Source organism: Silurus aristotelis (genome assembly GCF_946808225.1).
Source record: "Silurus aristotelis genome assembly, chromosome: 6".
Classification (NCBI taxonomy): Eukaryota; Metazoa; Chordata; class Actinopteri; order Siluriformes; family Siluridae; genus Silurus; species Silurus aristotelis.
The window spans coordinates 30,761,016-30,785,985 of NC_139579.1; the positions used below are offsets into that span (position 1 = coordinate 30,761,016).

General features: G+C 39.3%; 1 protein-coding gene across 4 annotated transcripts in view; it reads left to right on the top strand.

Annotated features, from left to right (window-relative positions):
* rps6ka1 (ribosomal protein S6 kinase a, polypeptide 1) overlaps positions 1–24,970 on the top strand; it is a 97,126-nt gene that overhangs the window by 58,469 nt on the left and 13,687 nt on the right. For 2 of the 4 annotated variants that reach the window (XM_083544636.1, XM_083544637.1), the window contains exons 1-11: positions 4,075–4,421; positions 8,098–8,214; positions 11,712–11,793; positions 14,739–14,819; positions 19,918–19,997; positions 20,812–20,918; positions 22,677–22,714; positions 23,176–23,318; positions 23,465–23,535; positions 24,662–24,750; positions 24,899–24,963. In XM_083544636.1, coding sequence (XP_083400762.1) covers positions 4,227–4,421; positions 8,098–8,214; positions 11,712–11,793; positions 14,739–14,819; positions 19,918–19,997; positions 20,812–20,918; positions 22,677–22,714; positions 23,176–23,318; positions 23,465–23,535; positions 24,662–24,750; positions 24,899–24,963 — 1,068 coding nt within the window. In that variant the 5' untranslated portion in view covers positions 4,075–4,226. Of the gene's footprint in view, positions 1–578; positions 694–4,074; positions 4,422–8,097; positions 8,215–11,711; positions 11,794–14,738; positions 14,820–19,917; positions 19,998–20,811; positions 20,919–22,676; positions 22,715–23,175; positions 23,319–23,464; positions 23,536–24,661; positions 24,751–24,898; positions 24,964–24,970 lie in introns of those variants that run through there. The other 2 variants (XM_083544639.1, XM_083544638.1) reach the window with 2 other exon arrangements.

A 24,970-nucleotide genomic window follows, 5' to 3' on the forward strand; every position in this document is an offset into this window, starting at 1 on the left:
ATGGGTTTAAGAATGCAAGGATTAGGGGTAATGAGATTAGAGTTAGGGGTACTTAGATCAGGGTTGAGGTAATGTGGATAGGGTTAGCGGTACTTAATATGGGGTTCAGGTAATGTGGTTACGGTAAGTGTTACTTGGGATTGGGTTGAGGTAATGAGATTAGGGTTAGGGGTACTTGGAAATGGGTTGATGTAATGTGGTCAGGGTAAACTGTACCTAGGATAGGGTTGATGTAATAAGGTTACGGTTGGGGTATTTAGTACATGTACTGCAGTTAGGGCTAGGGGTACCGAGATTATGGTAAAGGGTTCATAGGGTATGTTGGTGTATGTATTGGTGTGTGTGTGTGTGTGTGTGTGTGTGTGGTCACTCTGTGACTTTGCCCATGAGTTGAAGTTTCCTTAGAAAGTTCTGGTATTTCTTTCCGCCTCATTGGCCATCCCCTCTCTCTCTCTCTCTCTCTCTCTCTCTCTCTCTCTCTCTCTCTCTCTCTCTCTCTCTCTCTCTCTCTCTCTCTCTCTCTGACACACACATTTATATTTGCATTTCCCTTTTTTTGCCTGAGTGTGTATGTGCATGTATGTGTGCAAGCGTGTGTACACGAGCTGCGGGTGTCACTGGTCTCTGTGTCAGCGGTGAGCTCGGACATGTGGAGGCATATCTTCCGCACCAAACATCGCGTGCCTCAGGCAAGTTTCCTCCACTCAATCCATCCACTGAAGAGAGCGAGGCAGAAATGGAAAGAAAAGTGGAGTGATAGAGAATAGTGTGTGTGTGTGTGTGTGTGTGTGTGTGTGTGTGTGTGTGTGTGTGTGTGTGTGTGCGCAGGGGGGTTTAGGAAGTCATAAGTGCAGTGTATTAGATGTAGGACAGGAAACAGCTGTAGCGGCTTCTTTCCCCTCTGACCTGGGAAGACCTCACCTGTTTCGTTCCACCTCAGCGCGATCTTTTCAGCCCCACCTGATGCCACCTCAGTCTGAACACCAGCATGAGCACCTAACACAGCGCTATGTAATGTTTCAGATATGGACTTTAGATGTTAGCAGGTTTGCGTTCTTGACAGGAATGAGTATTGTGAGAGAATGATGGTCTCATGTGTGAGGTTAATTTGCATTTGTAAGGGTTGTGCTTGACTTGTTTACTAATATAACTGCCAGTTTTTTAAAACGATTTATTTATACTTACAAGTGTCTGGTTTAATCTGTTAGGTTATTAATTTATCAGCTGTAAATGCTTTGGATTAGTGGTGTTTTTATTCCTAACCATGTTTTTTAAGGGTTGCTTCAGGAAGGGCACGCAATGTGAAACTTGTGCCAAATTAAATATGCAGATCACTAACCTACATTTTATACCGGATTGGTCGAGGCCCGGGTTACCAACGACCGCCACAAGTATTGTTAGCCAACAAGGTACCAGTGGAAATGGGGCTACCCAAGGTGGGTCTAAACTGTTCTATCAGGGTGTGGATGGAAAAACAAGTGGTAGGAAGGAAGAGAACAGTAAGAGTGTAGTGGAGGTGAAGAGAGTTTCTGATAGGGTGATGAACGTGAAGCTGGAAGTTGAAGAAGTGATGATGAATGTCATCAGTGTTTATGCTCCATGAGTGGGTTGTGAGATGGAGGAGAATGAAAAATTCTGGACTGAGTTAGATGAAGTGGTGGAAGGTGAACCTCGGAATGAAGGATTGGTAATTGGGGCAAATTTTAATGGGCATGCTGGTGAAGGAAACAGAGGGGATGAGGAGGTGATGGTAGGTATGGCTTTAAGGAGAGGAATGTGGAAGGGCAGATGGTAGATTTTGCTAAAAGGATGGAAATGGCAGTGGTGAACACTTATTTTAAGAAGAAGGATGATCATAGGGTGACCTATAAGTGGAGGATGGTGCACACAGGTGGACTATGTTCTATGTAGGAGACGCAACCTGAAGGAGATTGGATACTGTAAGGTGTTGGCAGGGGACAGTGTAGCTAGACAGCATCAGATAGTGGTCTGTAGGATGGTTTTGGAGGTGAAGAAGAAGAGGAGGAGAGTGAGGACTGAAAGAAGAATAAGTTGGTGGAAATTGAAGGAGGAAGAGTGTAGTGTGAGATTCAGGGAAGAGGTCAGACGGGGGCTCAGTGGTGGTGAAGAGGTGCTGGATGATTGGGGAACTACTGCAGGAGTGATAAGGAAACAGATAGAAGGTATTTGGTGTGACATCTGGAAATAGAAAGGAAGAAAAGAGACATGGTGGGGGAATGAGGAAGTCCAGAAGAGCATAAGGAGAAAGAGGTTGGAGAAACAGGATTGGGATTGACAGAGCAATGAGAAAAGTAAGAGGAGTACCATCAGCTTGAGAGTGTTGTTTTTTGTATTGGAAGATTTTGGTAGTTTTGTGCCGGTATATTTTATGGATTGGTAGTTTTTTGGAATAAGTGTATGTTTAGGGATTTAAGGCGTTCGGATAAGTTATAGAGAGTGTAAAGGGAGTAAAAAAGCTTTTGGACAATTAAGAAACATCAGGAGTGTTTTTGGGTTTCAATAAAAATGGAACACACATGACTGTTGAAATAACAGAAGCAACAAAGGAAGTGCAAACTTGAGTAAGTTTTACGTTGTCACACCCCACAGTTTTCGTTGTGTGTTCTGAACAGAAGCTTAAATAAACCCAACCATATCAGTAGAGATTTCACAGTCATCCGTTAAGATGCCGAGGGAAATCGGCTAGTACCTGACGTACGCGAGCTTCAGACACGACCACTTTCAGCTGATTAATGCTTCCTGCTTGATTTTATTACACATTTTCAGGGCTACTTTTCTAAATGAAGCTCAAGTTTCACACGGGCACAAGCTTGGATATGCCTACAATGAGAGGAATTGGGATTTCTTAAAATGATGATTAAGGAGGCTAAATAGATGGGGATTTTGAAGCCTAGATGATCGTGCTGGTAGAAAATGGTGAGGAACACAGGAAACCCTCTGACATGTTGAAATGACTTCCTTGTTGTCCAGAAATAGGAAATGAGTGTTGAGGCAATAGCAGTCAGTCCCCCTGCACATGTGCGTTTGTCATTAAGCGAAATGACGTGTGGTATGAGGGTGGAGAAGCTGATTCTGATTTGACACGGTGCCATTTTGTCTTCAGAAACTTGACGGGGGTGGAGGAGGACAATGCTAGCATTGAAAGGAAAGTAAGACTAAATTTTACAAGCCCAATTCCAAAAAAGTTATGTGTAAAATGTAAATAAAACCAGAATGCAATGATTTGCAAACTTCAGAAATTCATAAAAAATTGTCATTATTTATTTATTTTTAATTTCTAACATTTTAAGAAAAAAAAAGGTAATATTAAATTTGATGGCTGCAACAATAAAAAAAAACCGTGTAGCATCACGTCTTCTGTCCTTATACTTCTGGGAACTGAGGAGACACATTGTGGAAGTTTTGGGAAAGGAATGTTGTTCCATTTGTGTCTGATACAGAATTCTAGCTGCTCAACAGTTCTGGGTGTCCTTTGTTGTATTTTTTGTTTCATAATGCAACAAATGTTTTCAAATAGTGAAAGGTCTAGACAGCAGACAGTCCAGTTCATTACCCAGACACTCTACTACTACAAAGTCATGCTATTGTAACAGATGCAGCATGCAGTTAGCATAGTCTTGCTCCCGTTGGTGTCAACGGGATGCTGATCTTTCCCCATTCATAGTCCTTAGGGGTGGAGTCAGACCGAGTGGCCGAAAGTCAATCCGATGGAGACAGTTCTGTGTGCTTCAACTTGGGTTGAGGTTTACATCCTGCTCTCTGAGTGTTATTTACCCACAATTCTTTTCTCTGGATCATAAAGCAGATATGAGATTGAAATCTCCAGTGATACCATGATCAGTGCAACAGTGTGTGTGTGTGTGTTTGGGGAAAGGAGGGATCTGAACTCGTAGACCAGACAACTTTTAATTTTTACCTTCCTTCTAGTGTCAGCCTCACTGCATTTGGGACACAGCCAAGTTTGTGGGAAGGCTTTTTTTGTGTGTGTTTTTTTTTTATTCTTTCTTTCTCTCTCTCTTTCTCTCTTCCTTCCTGTTCTACTTCCGCTGACACATTTTTTACTTTTGGTATGCATGCATACTCGTACACACTCGCACACACACACACAAACCCACCCTTAGACCAGGCTGGCGCTCAGATTTCAATACAGCGGGCAGATCGAGGCGAGATGGAGAGATGCCCAGGCTTAGCGGAGAGATGACGAGATGGAGGGTGAAAAAGAGAAAAAGGGGTTTAAATTGTCCCAGCTTCTCACTTTATACCTATTCAAAAGGCATCAGAATAAAGCGCTAAGCAAAGTCGCAAACTCAAACGACGCTTGTCCGAGAACCGAAACGAGCAGCATCAAAAGCTCAGCGGTGTCAAGCGCAGGGGAGGCGAGGGAGCAGATTCAGTGGACGGTCAGTACAAACAGTATAAACACACACCTGCGCTTTACACCCAGTTTCAGCTTGGTTTTCCTCTCTGCAGAGGATGTGCGACAGACTTTTTAACTTGGAATTGAGACGAATTGACTTTTGTATGCAGATGCTTGTAGGTGCTTCCTTCTTATTTAAAAGGTCTTGCGGTTAATGTGTGTAATAAACTGTAAAAACATGAGTAAATATTCTCACAGGGTTCAGACTTTTAATTTATACACACACACGTGTTTGTCTGTGTAGTCACTTCAGCGGAGAAAGTGTAAAGTTGTGTTATTTTTGACAGCTCCTGTGGTGTGTGTGTGTGTGTTTGTGTTTGTTTGTGTGAGGAAAAGGAAATGGTTTATTTACCACTTGTTGGTTTGGTTGTCATTTGTTTTTAAGGCTTAAAGGAGGCCAGAGTTTAACTGGCATTTAACTCATGAGTCAGCCGATTACATGACCGATATACTTCATAGCAACACACACACACACGCATGCACACATACGTACACGTATTTTCAAATAACGTCAGCATCCAACGGCGATAATGCATTGTATTGGCAAATGTTTTGTGGACACCCAAAGTTTTTGAACATTCTCTTCCACACTGAGTCGCCATTCGCTGTTATAATAAGCGATTTGCATCTACCAGACAGACAGACAGACAGACAGACAGACAGACAGACAGATAGGCAGGCAGGCATAGGGATATACAGATTGACGAACAGACGATGGATGGATGGATGGATGGATGGGTGGATGGATGGTTGGATGGATGATTTGGAAACGCGGTTTGATCTTAAAGCTGAAGCCACACAATTGCATATGAAGTCTTTGGATGCAGTAGCATGAAATATTCCCTTCACTTGAAGAGCTAGAGCTAAAGCTGTTCCAGCATGACAATGCCCCTGCGCATGAAGATATACTTTGTATGGGTTGGAGTGGAAGATCTCCTGCTTTAGAGCTCTGACCTCAACCCTATTGAACACCTTTGGGATGAATGTGAACGGTGTCTGCACTTCAGGCCTCCTCACCTCTCCTACACCAGTACCTGACTTTACTAACACCATTTTATCTGAATGAGCACAAATCTCCACAAGCACCCTCCAATATCTAGTGGAACATCTTCCCTGAAGAGTGGAGGGAATTATAATTGCAAATATAAACTAAATGTTGAATTCGATGCTCAAAAAAAGCACATACTGTACTTATGATCAGGTGTCCGCAAACTTTTGACAATATATGTTTGTTTTTTTTTTTGACAAAATATCAAGTAATAACCATCAGCACCTCCTTTTCCGTCATTACATTTACGCCATTTGGCAGACACTATTATGCAGAGCGACTCCATGCATCCATCCATCCATCCATCCATCCATCCACCCATCCATCCATCCATCCATCCATCCATCCATCTATCCACCCATCTATTTTTCTCTCTGTCTGTCTGTCTGTCTGTCTGCCCTATCTATCCACCTATATATTTTTTATGCAGTATCTATCTATCTATCTATCTATCTATCTATCTATCTATCTATCTATCTATCTATCTATCTATCTATCTATCTATCTATCTATCTATCTATCTATCTATCTATCTATCTATCTATTTTTCTGCAGTGTCTGTCTGTCTATCTATCCATCCATCCATCCATCCATCCATCCATCTATTTTTCTCTCTGTCTGTCTGTCTGTCTGTCTGTCTGTCTGTCTGCCCTATCTATCCACCTATATATTTTTTATGCAGTATCTATCTATCTATCTATCTATCTATCTATCTATCTATCTATCTATCTATCTATCTATCTATCTATCTATCTATCTATCTATCTATCTATCTATCTATCTATCTATCTATCTATCTATCTATCTATCTGCAGTGTCTTTCACTAATATTGGCACTCTGTAGTTGTTTGATATTCATGAGAGTAGAATATTTTAGTGAATTTATTTTTAACAGAAAATCTTATGGGTAAACAATAAACATATTTTCACAAACACAACAGTTTTTTTTTCAATAAAAAAAAAAGTCCTTTGTTAAATATATTTGTAATTAATGTCCCCCTTTTAGTCCAGTATTCTTTTCTCACCCCTTTTTGCCGAGATCGCGATCCTGAGTCGTCTCATACTGTAGAATGCCAGATCAACTTTACACTGTTTAACACACTGCAGGACTCGAAACACCATTTCACTCAGTACTGCTGCACTTTACATGCACACCAAATATATATATATATATATATAAAGCTTTCTTATGCCTCATTATTACTTTTCTCATCCATCCAAGCTGATATTTTAACATACGTACCAACATTTACGATTTTGCGCTAACGTTTTAGATGTTGTGCCGTTTCCACGGCGACACCAGTGACCCCTGGAAGCCCTGCTTTTTTCGGCTGTGATTCAGATAAAGCAGCAGCCGCCCTGAACACGAACACAATTCACTAAAGTGGAGGATGTGAAACACACATTTCATTCTCTAACCACTTTTTTTTTTTTTCCTTTGCACAGATTTTATCTACGTAAACACTGACCTGTGAAATCAGGAAGCGTTTTTATATATATATATCTTGTTAGCGCCATAGAAATCTAGTTATTATTATATAAAAAATATAGTTATTATTGACCAATATTCTGAAGGTCTTCTGAGGTAAACTTCTTGCAAATGTGGGGTTTTTTTATTTTTATTTTTTTTTATTATTATTTATTTATTTATTTATTTTTTTAGCTATATGGGTACCAATATTGTTGAGGGTATGACATTATGGTTTTTCTTCCAATGTATCAAACTTAAGAAAGGTTTAAACCTGTGTGGTGAGAACATTCAAAGCATCAATGTGCATGGTGTGTATGTATGTGATGTTTGTTCTCTTCAGGGTGCTGTATTTTGAGCTGCGAGTTCCTGCTGTGGTTTGAATATCAGTAAACTGATGGTTGGTTTTGTTTCCTATAACTGTTCTATGAGGTGTGGTTCCGCTGCTCTTTGTTGGGTGTGAGATTTTTTTCAGTGTCTAAAACACAGCTGGGTGACACATGTATACACAAGTATATGGAGACCTGACCTTCCCCATCATAGGTGGTTCTTCTCCAAAATGTTCCCACACAAATTTCCATAAATTTGGAGGCACACATTTGTACCTTTGAAAGCTGTAGCATGGAATTTTCCCATCACTCAAACCGGGAGACCCAAACCTGCTCCAACATGACAATGTTCCTGCACACAAATCCAGCTCCTATATCATGGATATGCTTTACATGGGTTAGAGATCTCCTGCTATACAGCTCTTATCCCTATTAAACTCCGTTTGGGATGAACATGAACACTGGACCTCAGGAACCAGCTCACCTCGCCTACATCAGACTTTACTGACCCCCTTTTGACTGAATGAATTTCCACAAATCTCCACACAATCTAGTGGAACATCTTCCCAGAAGAGGGGTTCTTCTTTAGCAAATGGGGACTAAATGTGGAATAGGATGTTCAAAAAGCACATACCAAACTTATATTCAGGTGTCCACATACTTTTTTTTTCTTCCATATAAAGTAGATATTTTTGTAGGATCTGATGACACTATGAGGACGCTTATTTATTAACATGTACCTGAGGTTGGCAGGTCGCAATGGTTTTTTGCAAATGATGATGATGCAAACTGTGCTCTCCGCCTTGTGTTGCAGGAAGATGATGTCATCAAAGAGATCAACATCACACATGTGGTCAAGGAGGGGTCAGAGAAAGCAGACCCCTCGCAGTTTGAGCTACTTAAAGTGCTTGGGCAGGGATCCTTTGGGAAGGTGAGTAGATACACCAATACAATACAATACAATACAATACAATACCAATATACCATGATTTCTAAGTGGGAGAACTTGCAAAACAGCAGGGTGTTCAAATACTTATTTTCCTCACTGTATGTATATATATATAAATTTATACATATTTAAACAAAATTATACATTTATTATTAGATACTTAATAATTATTATTAGAAAATTATATTTAATTTTTATTATTTGCTTAATTTATTTTAGTTTTTTTTTACAACAAAATACTAAAATAAAATAAGAAAATAATAAATATAAAAAAACTAAAAAAAATAATTAAATACAATCATTTTAGAATAATAATTTGCTTTAACTTTACTATAAATTCATCCTAAACTCAAATATCACTTTAAATTAATCCCAATCCCAAACGTCATTATAAATGAAACGTCATTTAAACATTGTTCAAACGTCATTATAAATTTAACATTATTCAAAATTATTATAAATGAATCTCAATCCCAAACATCATTGTAAATTAATCACAAAAGTAAGCGCACCCTTACCTTTCAGCAACCATTTTATTCATCTTCTCAAGGGACAATACTATAGAAATTAAACTTGGATATATTTTCCTGTCTTCTAAAAAAATTACTTAACATACAGCCATCATTGTCCAATCAGTGTTCAGCATGTGTGGTGACACCCAGGTGAGGAGTACCAAGGAAATTTTTGTTGCTGTCTAACATCCAGCAGCTTTGTGATGTCATTCTGGATTAGTGGAAGAGGATCCCAGCAACAACCTGTGCAGCTCTGGAGAATTCCATACCCAGGAGGAATAAGGAAGTGTTGGATAACAATGTGCTCACACAAAATATTAACACAGTTTTGACACTTTGTTGCCAGTTATGTAGACAATAATGGCTGTATGTTGAGGTTTTTTCAGAGGACATTAAATCTGTATTGATATACAAACTGCACATTGACTGAAATCTATCCAAGTTTCATTTCTATACTATTGTCCATTGAGAAGATACTAAAATGGTTGCTGAAATGGGGGTCATCACTAAAAATTTATCCTAATCCAAATCTTCACTAAACATTAATCCAAAACATCACTAAACATTAATCCTAATCCAAATCATCACTAAACATTAATCCAAAACATCACTAAACATTAATCCTAATCCAAATCATCACTAAACATTAATCCAAAACATCACTAAACATTAATCCTAATCCAAATCATCACTAAACATTAATCCAAAACATCACTAAACATTAATCCTAATCCAAATCATCACTAAACATTAATCCAAAACATCACTAAACATTAATCCTAATCCAAATCATCACTAAACATTAAATCCAAAACATCACTAAACATTAATCCTAATCCAAATCATCACTAAACATTAAATCCAAAGCATCACTAAACATTAAATCCAAAAATTTATCTAAAACATCACTGTGAATTAATCCTAACCCAAAACATCACTAAAAATTAATCCTAATCCAAATCATCACTAAACATTAATCCTAATACAAAACATCACTAAACATTAATCCTAATACAAAACATCACTAAACATTAATCCTAATCCAAAACATCACTAAACATTAATCCTAATCCAAATCATCTCTAAACATTAATCCTAATCCAAATCATCACTAAACATTCATCCTAATCCAAAACATCACTAAAAATTTATCCTAATCCAAATCATCACTAAACATTAATCCTAATCCCAAATCATCACTAAACATTAATCCTAATCATCACTAATCATCACATCATCACTAAACATTAATCCTAATCCAAATCATCACTAAACATTAATCCTAATCCAAAACATCACTAAACATTAATCCTAATCCAAAACATCACTAAACATTAATCCTAATCCAAAACATCACTAAACATTAATCCTAATCCAAATCATCACTAAACATTAATCCTAATCCAAAACATCACTAAACATTAATCCTAATCCAAAACATCACTAAACATTAATCCTAATCCAAATCATCACTAAACATTAATCCTAATCCAAATCATGACTAAACATTAATCCTAATCCAAAACTTTACTAAACATTAATCCTAATCCAAATCATGACTAAACATTAATCCTAATCCAAAACTTTACTAAACATTAATCCTAATCCAAAACATCACTAAAAATGTATTCTAATCCCAAACTTCACAAACTTTACAGTAAAATCACCCTAATCTTGACCTATGACCTAAACTTTAGAATAGCTGCAAATGTATGCTAAAATCTAATATTGATATTCATCAAAAAAAACCTGAATTTACAAGTTTTAACATCTTAATAGATGAAATAGATTAAAATATGCATGTATAATTATACAGATCCAGAACTGCAGTTAGTGTTCACATCAAGCATTTGTTTGGTTGCTGGTGCCAGATGAGTTGTGTATTTTAGAAACTGCTGATCTCTAGGGATTTTCTCACACACTTGAGTTTTCACAAAGTGACGCAAAAGCAAAAAAGCAAAAAAAAAAAACACAACGGCCAGTTAAAGTGGCACATCTGTGGAAGTGGAAACGCCTCGATCAGTTGAGACATGCAGACTGCAGGAGCTCTTTAGTACAGAACTCAAAAACCTTACTGCAGATGTGCAACAACAGCAGAAGAAAACATCAGGATCTTCTCCTGTGGACCCATGTTTTATCATATTTTGCCTGGTTGATCAAGTTGCTGTAAATCTGATGCATCTGGCGCACTCAGACGCATATATGATGACTTTTTAATACACAAAACACACTTGTACACAACACACACACACTTCTGTTTCTTATGGGTGAAACTAGTGCTAATAAACACAAAATAACAGCACAAAAATACAAATTTGTTTTTGCACAAACCTATAAAAAAAAAAAATTTGAATTTCTGTAAATAAAAATCCAAAAGTTCACTTAAAAAAAATATATAAATAAAGAAATAAATTTCACACTTCAGTATAAATGAATCCTACATTTCATTATATATTCATTCTAAACTCTAACTTCATTAATCAAATTAAACCTAATCACAAACTTTACCAAAAAAATCCTAATCCCAAACTTCATTGAAAAACTAATTATAATCACAAGCATCATTATAAATTAAACTCAATCCTAAAATTCACATAAAAAAAAATCCTAATATCAATCATCATTGAAAAAAAAATCCAAATCCTAAACATTATTTGAAAGTAATCTTAATCTCGATCATTATTATAAACTAAACCTATTTAGTAACATCACTGTGAATTAATCCTGATCCAAAACATCACTAAACATTAATCCTAATCCCAAATTTAACTATAAATTGAAACTTATCTCAAACGAAACAAACAAAAAAATATTTTTTTAAGCATTATTATAAATGAATCCTGAGTGGTCTGGTGGGTGTGTTGATAAGTGTGGTGTTGATGGTGGCTTGAGTGGGACAAATGTCACATTAGTGTCTCTTTCTGTAGCATGCAAAAGGGGGGAAGAGTAAATGACTGTGTTTTTCAGGTGTTTCTGGTGCGCAAGGTGACGCCACCTGACGGCAATCAGCTCTATGCCATGAAGGTTCTTAAGAAGGCCACACTAAAAGGTACTCACTCACTCACACACACACACACACACACACACACACACACACACACTGTAAAGACAGCAAGAACTGTAGCTTCTTTCAGGTTGTTTACATAGAGGACACCAGGCAGTGTTTTTTTTTGTGCGTGTGTGTGTGCGTGTGTGTGTGTGTGTGTGTGTGTGTAGTTTTGGTCTCTGCAATTAGCATAGAATCTTTTTAACCTCATTTTGTGCTCTTCTTCTCTCTTCTTTTTTTTCATTCATTTGTTCTTTTTCTTCTCTGTTGCTTTCTAGTTTGTTGGTTCACTTGTTCCTGCTTTCTTGCTCGTTGCACTTAGTGTTGTGGTTGAGATGCAGCTGCAGCACTGCCCCCCCCCCCCCCCCACACACACACACACACAGTTCATCTTTCTTCCTGTGGCTTGGAACAGTCTCTGATTTTCTGAAAACATTGTTGCAGCCTGAAAGAAGAAGAAATATAAATGGTATTTAATTTGGTGTTGTTTTGGAGCAGGGAATGTTGGAGACTTGTTCCAATAAGTGAAAGAAACCAACATGGCAACCATTCATACTTTAACATTATGCAATTCCGTCTGGACTGCGAAGTGTACGTCTGAGTTCTGTAAGCGCTATTTAGAGAGCAAACAGTCGTCTGGAGTGATATTTATCATGGAACGACCTGCCCAGTCAAATCACCTAAATCCTCCTGAACTGCTCTGAGATGCACTGAATCACAAGACTAGTGAGGAACAACTTTGAGTCACAGCAAAGTATTTCAGCTGAATGTTTGAAGAGTTTGTAAAGGGAGGATTTTTTATTAAAATAAATTCTGGACATTTATATATTTGTTTAATTGTTGAATTAATATTATATTAAATGGCCAAGTGTGTTGCAACAATAGGAAACAATAGGAACATGCATGTGTCTCTCAAAAACCATAAAATATTTTCATTTTAATTGTATTTTTTTTTACATTATTTATGAGAGAAGTACAGCAGCAGGTAAAAGCTATTTTAAGGTAGAGCCTGAATTTATTCTATTAAATTTAATACTATAAAATAAATACTATCAAGTGTTTTCCTGGCAGCATGATTTTCCTTTTGATAGCATATAAGCATACAACCATCATGATCAACACAGAGATACATACACTATATACACACACTTTTGTCTACACCACGAACCGGTTTCGTTCTGCAAATATTCTCACGGATCGGCTGCTGGGGTCTCAGGGTGTGGGTGTGTCAGATATCAGATCAGGCAGTATGTAAATTTGGATCGTGACTTTTAAAAAGCAGAATGCACACTGAATGATAACGGGTTGTAACATATCTATACGTATTTTGGGGACTTCTTCAGTATATATGGGCAAAAGTTCTGGAAAGATGTTCCACTAGATTTTGTGGAGATTTTGTGTGAGACATTACAATGGTGTTCCTAAAGTTAGGTAATGATGTCGATGAGCTGAGAAGGTTCCTGGGGTGCAGTCAGCATGAAAAATTATTTCCGAAGGTGTTCAATAGGGTTTAGAGCTCTATAGAAGGAGATCTTCCACTCCAACCCATGGAAAGCAGATCTTCATGGATCTGGCTTTGTGCACAGGGGTATTGTCAGGTTTGGGTTTTAAAAATTTCATGCTAATGCATCCAAAAGACGTCATACAATTTGGTGTACAAATTGAGGAAGACTCACATATGGGTGGAACAGTCAGGTGTCCGTTTTTACACGTTAATTTTAGCGATGTTTCTGCTTATTATTTTAATAGAATCAGAGGTTAATAGAATGTTAGTGATGATGTGTTACAGGTTGTTTACAGCAGTGAGGTAAATGGGATCGTTACTGTACTTAAGTTGCTTTTTTGCGTAGTAACTGAAGTATTTCCATTTGGGGAGATTTTGACTTCACTATATTTTAAAGTCAAATATCTCAATTTTTACTCAACTAAATTTTGCAAAATCGGTCGTTTCTTTTTATTTATGAGGATAAAAACGTAACTCGTTAAACACGCAGCGAGTCACCAATCAGGGTCGTTTCGAACTTGGTTCTGATCGGCGCTTGGTGTATATACTGATCACCAGCATACAGTTCAGCATCAGTTCAACAGCAAGCAGAACATTTAGAGAGGAGTAAATGATGAAGAAACTCCAGAATTCACCACCACACGTGGTTTATGCAATTTCTTTGGAAGAAGTTGAAGATTTTGGGTTAATGATAATTGTAAAAAAAAAAATTTAAATCTATCAGTTTGAGTCATATAATCATTCTATTAATAGATCAGTGTGCTGAGAGTCACATTCGAGTCTTTTCACATAAACCGAGTTGAATAACTGAAAGGCTTGTGACAAAAATAACAATAGAAACATTATAGTTATAATAAATCATTGTACTTTGGATACTTAAGTAGATTTGAAGGCAAAAACTTGTTTAAAGGGACACTTTTACTGGAGTCACATTTGAGTGTATCTCTACTTTTACTCAAGTACATGGTTTGTGTATTTGGTCCTTCACTGGTCTTCAGATATATTCTCACCCACAAGTTAAAATTGGTGGGGAAATCCCAGTCCATGCAACATTGTACCTGTAATGTCAATTCTAGGTTTCTGATTCACGTGTCTGAGACGATTCCTGGTCCAGATTTGACTCACAGCCTGAAACGCCACTGATTGTTCTACATTTCTCATCTACCGAAAAACATTTTCTTTTCACAAACACTAATTGTATCATTACAATTTTTAGTATTTTGTCCCTCACTTTTTATAAGACACTTAGACAAATGGAGAAAGTCTTATGGTTAATGAAATTTCTTTGATCTGAAACATCGATTTTTTTATTTTTTTATTTTTTTATTTTCTTAATTATTTATTTGATCATCAACTATGTTTTTGATGGTTTTTAATAATTGCCTGCCTCTCAATCCTTAGATTTCTCACTCTATTCTCCGTCTTTCTCTTTTCTCTCTTACAGTGCGTGACCGTGTCCGAACTAAAATGGAGCGTAACATCCTAGCCGATGTCAACCACCCATTTGTAGTCAAACTGCACTATGGTGAGTCAAAAACACCATTTTCTACGTGCACACATTTCTTTTCATACCACACTTTATCCCTCTTTCATCTAAATTAGAATTTTTGAGAGATATTGCTTTCTTATTGTTTGCTTTGTCTTTGCTTTGTGCAGGGTTGGGCGTGGTTTTAGCTTAGCTATGCTTTCATAATGAATACAGGGTTGTTGACTGGATGGGTGAATTGTTAATTTCAATAATGAATCAATGTAAATAGTTGATTGGGTAATTGGGTGGGTGTATGTAATAGATGGGTGGATTGTTGATTGGGTAATTGGGTGGGTGTATATAATGGATGGGTGGATTGATGATGTGGATTGTTGATTGGATAATTGGGTGGGTGTATGTAATAGATGGGTGGATTGTTGATTGGGTAATTGGGTGGGTGTATATAATGGATGGGTGGATTGTTGATTGGGTAATTGGGTGGGTGTATATAATGGATGGGTGGATTGATGATGTGGATTGTTGATTGGATAATTGGGTGGGTGTATGTAATAGATGGGTGGATTGTTGATTGGGTAATTGGGTGGGTGTATGTAATGGATGGGTGGATTGTTGATTGGGTAATTGGGTGGGTGTATGTAATGGATGGGTGGATTGTTGATTGGGTAATCGGGTGGGTGTATGTAATAGATGGGTGGATTGTTGATTGGGTAATTGGGTGAGTGTATATAATGGATGGGTGGATTGATGATGTGGATTGTTGATTGGATAATTGGGTGGGTGTATGTAATGGATAGGTGGATTGTTGATTGGGTAATTGGGTGGGTGTATATAATGGATGGGTAGATTGTTGATTGGGTAATTGGGTGGGTGTATGTAATGTATGGGTGGATTGTTAAATGGGTAATTGGGTGGGTGTATGTAATGTATGGGTGGATTGTTAAATGGGTAATTGGGTGTGTGTATTTAATAGATGGGGGATTGTTGATTGGGTAATTGGGTGGGCGTATGTAATGGATAGGTGGATTGTTGATGTGGATTGTTGATTGTATTATTGGGTGGGTGTATGTAATGGATGGTTGGATTGTTGATTGGGTAATTGGGTGGGTGTATGTAATGGATGGGTGGATTGTTGATTGGGTTATTGGGTAGGTGTATATAATGGATGGGTGGATTGTTGATTGGGTAATTGGGTAGGTGGATTGTTGATTGGGTAATTGGGTAGGTGTATATAATGGATGGGTGGATTGTTGATTGGGTAATTGGGTGGGTGTATGTAATGGATGGGTGGATTGTTGATGTGGATTGTTGATTAGATTATTGGGTGGGTGTATGTAATGGATGGGTGGATTGTTGATGTGGATTGTTGATTAGATTATTGGGTGGGTGTATGTAATGGATGGGTCGATTGTTAAATGGGTAATTGGGTGGGTGTATGTAATAGATGGGTGGATTGTTGATTGGGTAATTGGGTGGGTGTATGTAATGGATGGGTGGATTGTTAATTGAGTAATCGGGTGGGTGTATGTAATAGATGGGTGGATTGTTGATTGGGTAATTGGGTGGGTGTATGTAATGGATGGGTGGATTGTTAAATGGGTAATTGGGTGGGTGTATGTAATGGATGGGTGGATTGTTAATTGGGTAATTGGGTGGGCGTATGTAATGGATGGGTGGATTGTTAATTGGGTAATCGGGTGGGTGTATGTAATAGATGGGTGGATTGTTGATTGGGTAATTGGGTGGGTGTATGTAATAAATGGGTGGATTGTTGATTGGGTAATTGGGTGGGTGTATGTAATAGATGGGTGGATTGTTGATTGGGTAATCGGGTGGGTGTATGTAATAGATGGGTGGATTGTTGATTGGGTAATTGGGTGGGTGTATGTAATGGATGGGTGGATTGTTGATTGGGTAATTGGGTGGGTGTATGTAATGGATGGGTGGATTGTTGATTGGGTAATCCGGTGGGTGTATGTAATAGATGGGTGGATTGTTGATTGGGTAATTGGGTGGGTGTATATAATGGATGGGTGGATTGTTGATTGGGTAATTGGGTGGGTGTATATAATGGATGGGTGGATTGATGATGTGGATTGTTGATTGGATAATTGGGTGGGTGTATGTAATGGATGGGTGGATTGTTGATTGGGTAATTGGGTGGGTGTATATAATGGATGGGTAGATTGTTGATTGGGTAATTGGGTGGGTGTATGTAATGTATGGGTGGATTGTTAAATGGGTAATTGGGTGGGTGTATGTAATGTATGGGTGGATTGTTAAATGGGTAATTGGGTGTGTGTATTTAATAGATGGGGTATTGTTGATTGGGTAATTGGGTGGGCGTATGTAATGGATAGGTGGATTGTTGATGTGGATTGTTGATTGTATTATTGGGTGGGTGTATGTAATGGATGGTTGGATTGTTGATTGGGTAATTGGGTGGGTGTATGTAATGGATGGGTGGATTGTTGATTGGGTTATTGGGTAGGTGTATATAATGTATGGGTGGATTGTTAAGTTGGTAATTGGGTGGGTGTATGTAATGGATGGGTGGATTGTTGATTAGATTATTGGGTGGGTGTATGTAATGGATGGGTGGATTGTTAATTGGGTAATTGGGTGGGTGTATATAATGGATGGGTGGGTTGTTGATTGGGTAATTGGGTAGGTGGATTGTTGATTGGGTAATTGGGTAGGTGTATATAATGGATGGGTGGATTGTTGATTGGGTAATTGGGTGGGTGTATGTAATGGATGGGTGGATTGTTGATGTGGATTGTTGATTAGATTATTGGGTGGGTGTATGTAATGGATGGGTGGATTGTTGATGTGGATTGTTGATTAGATTATTGGGTGGGTGTATGTAATGGATGGGTCGATTGTTAAATGGGTAATTGGGTGGGTGTATGTAATAGATGGGTGGATTGTTGATTGGGTAATTGGGTGGGTGTATGTAATGGATGGGTGGATTGTTAATTGAGTAATCGGGTGGGTGTATGTAATAGATGGGTGGATTGTTGATTGGGTAATTGGGTGGGTGTATGTAATGGATGGGTGGATTGTTGATTGGGTAATTGGGTGGGTGTATGTAATGGATGGGTGGATTGTTGATTGGGTAATTGGGTGGGTGTATGTAATGGATGGGTGGATTGTTGATTGGGTAATTGGGTGGGTGTATGTAATGGATGGGTGGATTGTTGATTGGGTAATTGGGTGGGTGTATGTAATGGATGGGTGGATTGTTGATTGGGTAATAGGGTGGGTGTATGTAATGGATGGGTGGATTGTTGATTGGGTAATCGGGTGGGTGTATGTAATAGATGGGTGGATTGTTGATTGGGTAATTGGGTGGGTGTATGTAATAGATGGGTGGATTGTTGATTGGGTAATTGGGTGGGTGTATGTAATAGATGGGTGGATTGTTGATTGGGTAATTGGGTGGGTGTATGTAATGGATGGGTGGATTGTTGATTGGGTAATTGGGTGGGTGTATGTAATGGATGGGTGGATTGTTGATTGGGTAATCGGGTGGGTGTATGTAATAGATGGGTGGATTGTTGATTGGGTAATTGGGTGGGTGTATGTAATGGATGGGTGGATTGTTGATTGGGTAATTGGGTGGGTGTATGTAATAGATGGGTGGATTGTTGATTGGGTAATTGGGTGGGTGTATGTAATGGATGGGTGGATTGTTGATTGGGTAATTGGGTGGGTGTATGTAATAGATGGGTGGATTGTTGATTGGGTAATTGGGTGGGTGTATGTAATGGATGGGTGGATTGTTGATTGGGTGGGTAATAATCGAATAGGTAGGTGTATGGAATGATGGATGAATTGTTGCTTAGTGAGTGTATGGAAGGGTATATAGTAGGGGTGGCACAGTACATGGAAAAACACCCGAACCGTTCGGTTCGCTTGTCTCGGTTCGGTTCGTGTGTGTGTCGCACGGTTCGACGCATGCGCATTCTAGCTCCGTGCTCAGTTTTGCTTCAGACAGTTTCGCGTGAACATACATATAAACAGTAAAACTTGAGTTAGGAGTGCTGCAGAAATGGCAAGTGGAGGAGATAATGAAGGCTGCCTGGAGTTGGCAGATGTGCCTGCGTCGTTTAAATCCGGTGTGTGGGAACATTTTGTATTTAATGTTACTAACTTGCGATGACAACAGAAATAAAACAGTAGACAGAACTGTGACTGTGTGCAAGCATTGTGCAAAATGCATTCAATATGCTAATGCCAACACTTCTAATAAGACAGTTAATTTGAGAAGACATCACGCCAATGTGTCGATAAGCACAAACAGGAGAGAACTTCTACTGTCCGCAGCATTTAAGCAGCCTCTCAGTGAGAAGTCAGACAGGGCAATAGCCATAACTAAAGCATTGGGGATGTTTATAGCAAAAGATATGCAACTGTGCAGCGTGATTGAGTGTGAAGGATTTCGTCAGCTGATGAATGCACTCGAGCCGCGGTTTAATATTCCCTCTCGCCAACACTTTTTTTTTTTTTGCTTTTTGCCAAATAAACGAAAAGCATGTCATCAACAATGTCCTCTCTCTTGCTGTATCAAAATCTCACCTAGCTTTTATTTAGAGATGGTCCCAATAATGTGCTTAAAGTCAAGTCAAATTCAGTTAGTGCATGATTACATTACAAAAATGTTAATACTGTATCCTAAATTGTGTATAATTAAGCTAATAAGCTATATATCAAATGCTGAAGGAAATTTCTGGAGTGTTGAAGATTAAAAGAAAAAATAACAAAAAGAACCGTACAGAACCGAAAACCGTGACCCTAAAACCGTGATACGAACCGAACTGTGGGTTTTGTGAATCGTGCCACCACTAGTATATAGGTGTATGTGTATGGATTGTTTCCAGGTTGAATAAATTGTCTTAGATGGATAGATGGACAGTAAGATGGATAATTGTATAAAGGAAATGATGAGTTCAAAGCAAGTCTGGAGAAATGATGGATGAATAGACAGAGGTGAACAAATAAGGAGATGTATACATTACCACACACAAACACATTTATGAGGAAAGGCTTAGTTCTTTTAGAATAATTTGATTGTGTGTGTGTGTGTGTGTGTGTGTGTGTGTGTGTGTGTGTGTGTGTGTGTGTGCGCATGCAGCCTTTCAGACAGAGGGAAAGCTGTACTTGATTCTGGATTTCCTACGGGGAGGTGATCTCTTCACCAGACTGTCAAAAGAGGTATTGTTCTCTTCCCCTCTCTCATTCTCTCACGCTCTCTAACTAGGTTGGCTGGAAAGGGACTACCTTTAGAGCAAACCATTTTTGCAGTCAATATCGTTGGGAAAGTCCAAACACCTCACAATACCTTCTCAAGTTTGAGTGTAGCTTTGCAGGTCTTTTTGGAGAGTATTCTGTATACAGATTGGCTACAATAATAATCATGAAGTTATAGGAGTTAGATAGAGGAGAGAAGGAAACACCATCCATGTGAAACATGGGGGTGGCAGTCTCACGACGTGGGCGTTTGCTAACTCGAAAATGGTGCACTGTGTCATCCAGAGTGCATCTCCCATCCAGACAGTGATCCCAAGCATAGCTTTTAAAACTGAAACGAAATGAAATTGTAGCTCAGTGTTTCAGATCAGTTGGAAGGACATACGTTTAAATCCAAGCTCTCACTGCGGGGCCATTGAACCCCCAAATGCTCAGATGTATACATGAGATGATTATAAGGGTATCTGCCAAATGCTGTAAATGTAAATGAGGGGAAAAAAAAGGAAAACATCGGCATCAAGTGCACATAGACTATTCATAACTTAATATCTGTTTACGTTTTCCTCATTTACTGGAGAAAAAAAAAAAGCATGTTAACATTCTCACTCATTTGTGTCTGTCTTGTGACTATGTGGGTTTGTTTGTCTTGTGACTCTGTGTGTGTGTGTGTGTGTGTGTGTGTGTGTGTGTGTGTGTGTGTGTGTGTGTGTGTGTGTGTGTGTGTGTGTGTGTGTGTGTGTGTGTGTGTGTGTGTGTGTGTGTGTTTCCACTATGTCAGGTTATGTTCACGGAAGAAGATGTAAAGTTCTATTTGGCAGAACTGGCACTGGGTCTGGATCACCTGCACGGCCTTGGCATCATCTACAGAGATCTAAAACCTGAAAAGTACAGCTCCTACACACACACACACACACACACACACACACACACACACACACACACACACACACACACACACAGTCTCTTTCTCTCATTCCTTTCTCATGTCTATTTCATGTACTAATTCACAAGGAAATACAGTTTATGGTCAAAAGTATTGGGACCACCTCCTTTTCCAGCATCATAAGGACCTCTTTGGATGCAGTAGCATGAAACGTTTGGGACTACACCCCAGGAACCTCCTCACCTCACTGTCATCAGTACCTGACTTCACTAACACCCTCATAACTGAATGAATCATCACAAAATCTAGTGGAACATCTTTCCTAGAAGAGTGGCGCTTAGAGGCCGAATGTGGAACCAATCTTATAGTCGGGTGTCCCAATACTTTTGGGTATACAGCGTTCGTCTTGAGCCGTGTTAGAAATCGCAATGCTTGCAATCGTGTGGGAGTGTGAGGAAGCCCTCGGGGAACTAACTTACACACACACATACACACACACACACACACACACAGGCGCGCGCTCATGTACGTAATGGGATGAAGTGATGGAGGAAAGCGCAGTCGGTTGTGAAATGATATCAGGAAAAGAGAGGCGGTTGAAGAGACGAGGCGGAGTGATTTAATACGAGTTTTGCGAGCGGGAGATGAGGTGCACGAGGAATCGAGTGACGGATGTGAGAGACGGCAAGAAATTGAATTCAATTTGAGTTTTATAGCGCGTTTAACAATGAACGTTGACTCAAAGCAGCTTTACAGAATGTAAGAATTATAGTGAACAAATTTCACTTATATTTCCATTTTAATGTGGATTAATTCCAGATGAGGAAGCCTGGGGGCGACTGTAGCAAGGAAAAACCCCTTAGATGGTATGAGGAAGAAACCCTGTGAGGAACCAGACTCAAAAGGGAACCCAGGAGTGTGATTATAAACCATTACTCATAATCAAACACTCTCCCACACTTAATGTCCCTTCTACAGTCAGTTGGAGAGTTGAACCAGGAGAAACAGCATAGGTAGAAGGTTATTTAGAGTATTGAGGTACAAGATGATGTGTATTTGATCTGATGTTCTGGCGCACAAGGTTACGAAACGGGTTCTGTTAATCTACACTTAACGTGGGAGAGTGTGTCTGAGCCCCGAGCACGGGCAGGACGGCTGCTACAAAGTTTAGGAGCTAAACGTGAGAATGTTCTACCACCTTTAGTAGACTTTGCTATTTCAGGAACTAGAAGTCTGGAGTTTGACCTGCACTTCATCAAATAATGTAAAATAGGTGGCAGTTGATGTGACGTAGATATGTAGTGTGTGTGTGTGTGTGTGTGTGTGTGTGTGTGTGTGTGTGTGTGTGTGTGTGTGTGTGTGTGTGTGTGTGTGTGTGTGTGTGTGTGTGTGTGTGCTCCTCTATTCTTCCTTCTTTTTTGCTCATTGCACCTATTGCTGTTGTGCAGCTGCAGCTCTGTGCGCGCGCGCACACACACACACACACACACACACACACACACACACACACACACACTGTGTATACTGTGTATATATGCATGTGCAAACAACTATAAATTACTTTTAATTTTTGCTTTTAAAGTACATTGTGGGGTGTGGGTGTATGTGGGTGGGTGTGGGTGTGGGTGTGGGTGTATGTGGGTGTCTGAGTGTATGTGGGTGGGTGGATGAAAGTGGGCAGTTGAAAGTGAGTGTGTGAGAGAGTGAGAGGGAAAGAAGGTGTGGTGTTCTTGCATTCACTCATCTTACTGTTGTTTCAGCATCCTATTAGATGAAGAGGGCCACATCAAACTTACAGGTACACACACACACACACACACACACACACACACACACACACACACAGTGCATATAATGACAGGTTATGTCATTGAAAAGTCTTTTTGAGTCCGTGTATACAACAAAACGTGTAATAAATAATAAATATCTAATATTAATAATAAATATTAGATATTAATATTAAGAAAGTAAAGAAATGAAGGAAGAAAACTGTTCTTTTGGTGCCTTTTTTTTTTTTTAAGCAAATTTTCATCATCCCACACGATGTAATATATAATTGTGTATATGTATATTCATAGATACTGTAGATTGATTGATTATTTTTGATTGATCTTCCTGAACTTTCCACCTACAGACAAATCACGTAAAGTAAAAATTTGAATGTCGAAATTCACGTGATTTCCCTCCGTCCCAAGTTCAAACCTCATGCGTCACTTTGTATTCAGTGGCTGTGACGTGTGTACTGTTGTCTTGGTGCAGATTTCGGCTTGTGTAAGGAGTCCATAGACCATGAGAAGAAGGCCTACTCGTTTTGTGGGACTGTGGAGTACATGGCTCCTGAGGTGGTGAACAGACAGGGTCATATCCACAGCGCTGACTGGTGGTCATTCGGGGTACTGATGGTACGCCTTGTCTCATTTCATACGGTTCTATTCAAAATAATTGTTTAAATCGTCCAGGTTGTTATTCTTATTGTGTGTGTGTGTGTGTGTGTGTGTGTGTGTGTGTGTGTGTGTGTGTGTGTGTGTGTGTGTGTGTGTGTGGCCAGTTTGAGATGCTCACAGGATCACTACCGTTCCAAGGGAAGGACCGCAAGGAGACAATGAACCTCATCCTGAAGTAAGCACACACACAGGCTTGTATGTTTAAAATTATGTGGACACCCACATTTTTCAGCCATGAGTGGTTCTCCCTCAAACCTCTTCCGTTACCGCAAACTTGGACGTACACAATAGTATTAGATGGATGCTATGGCATGAAATGTTCCTTTCACTTGAACTAGGAGACCCAGCTCCATGAAGATATGTTTTACATGGTGTGTAGGTGGAAGATCTCCTGTTTTAGAGCTACAACACTAGTGAACACCTTTGAGATAAACATGATGAATGTGTCCTTTCTTAGTCTTTAAAGTGTATAAGTGAGCGAAGTGTGTGTGTGTGTGTGTGTGTGTGTGTGTGTGTGTGTGTGTGTGTGTGTGTGTGTGTGTGTGTGTGTGTGTGTGTGTGTGTGTGTGTGTGTGTGTGTGTGTGTGTGCATTGAGTGAGTTGAAAACACCCTGAAACGTGAGCCGCATTTCCACTGCAGGAACTTTTACAGGAACAGTTTTACGCCCTGCGCTGTAGTTCCAGGAACCTTTTTGAGTTATTCATGAAGCAGGAGCTATTAGGATGGATTTTAGGTGGACTCAGTGTATTTATTTATTTATTTATTTTCCTTTCACCTGATGGTCTGTACTGTTTGCCTCCAGTGGCATATTAATTCTGGCACAATGAGCCAAAAGCTTGAAACGTGAGCACAGATGTGGATTCTGAAATGTATGTTAATGTTATTTTTGTGATTGAGTAATAAAGCGGAGAAATGATTCTCACTGTGATTAGTGTTGCTGCATGGGGCAATTAATTTAATCAAAAATGGTTTGTTTTCTAAAGTTTTCTTCTGGCTCTCCTTCCTGTGTATAACTGCCTGTCTGTCTGCCTTCTTGTCTCTGTCTACCTGTGTACCTGACCTTCTGTCTGCCTTCTATTCTCTGTCTGTCTTGTCCATATAACTGTCTCACTGCCTTTTATCCTGGGTGTCTCTGTCTGCCTCCAAGCCTATGTCTCCATCTACCTGTCTGTCTGTCTGCCCTCCATCCTGTATCTGTTTACCTGTTTTCCCTTTTATCTGTCTGTCTGTCTGTCTGCCTGCCTGCCTTCCACTGTGTCTCACTGCCTGCCTGTTTGTTTGTTTGTCTGTCTGTCTGTAGGGCAAGGTTAGGGATGCCCCAGTTTCTAAGCGCTGAAGCTCAGAGTCTCCTGAGAGCACTGTTCAAGAGGAACCCCACTAATAGACTAGGTAACACACACACACACACACACACACACACACACACACACACACACACATGCACACTGTTCTTATAGAGTTTAACACACCACGCATGTCTACAGTGTGTGCGTATATGCAATATATCACAAATTCAACTGTTACTGCTCAATTGCAGGCTCTGGACCAGACGGTGCGGAGGAAATCAAACGTCACTGCTTCTTCTCAACCATCGACTGGAATGTAAGCT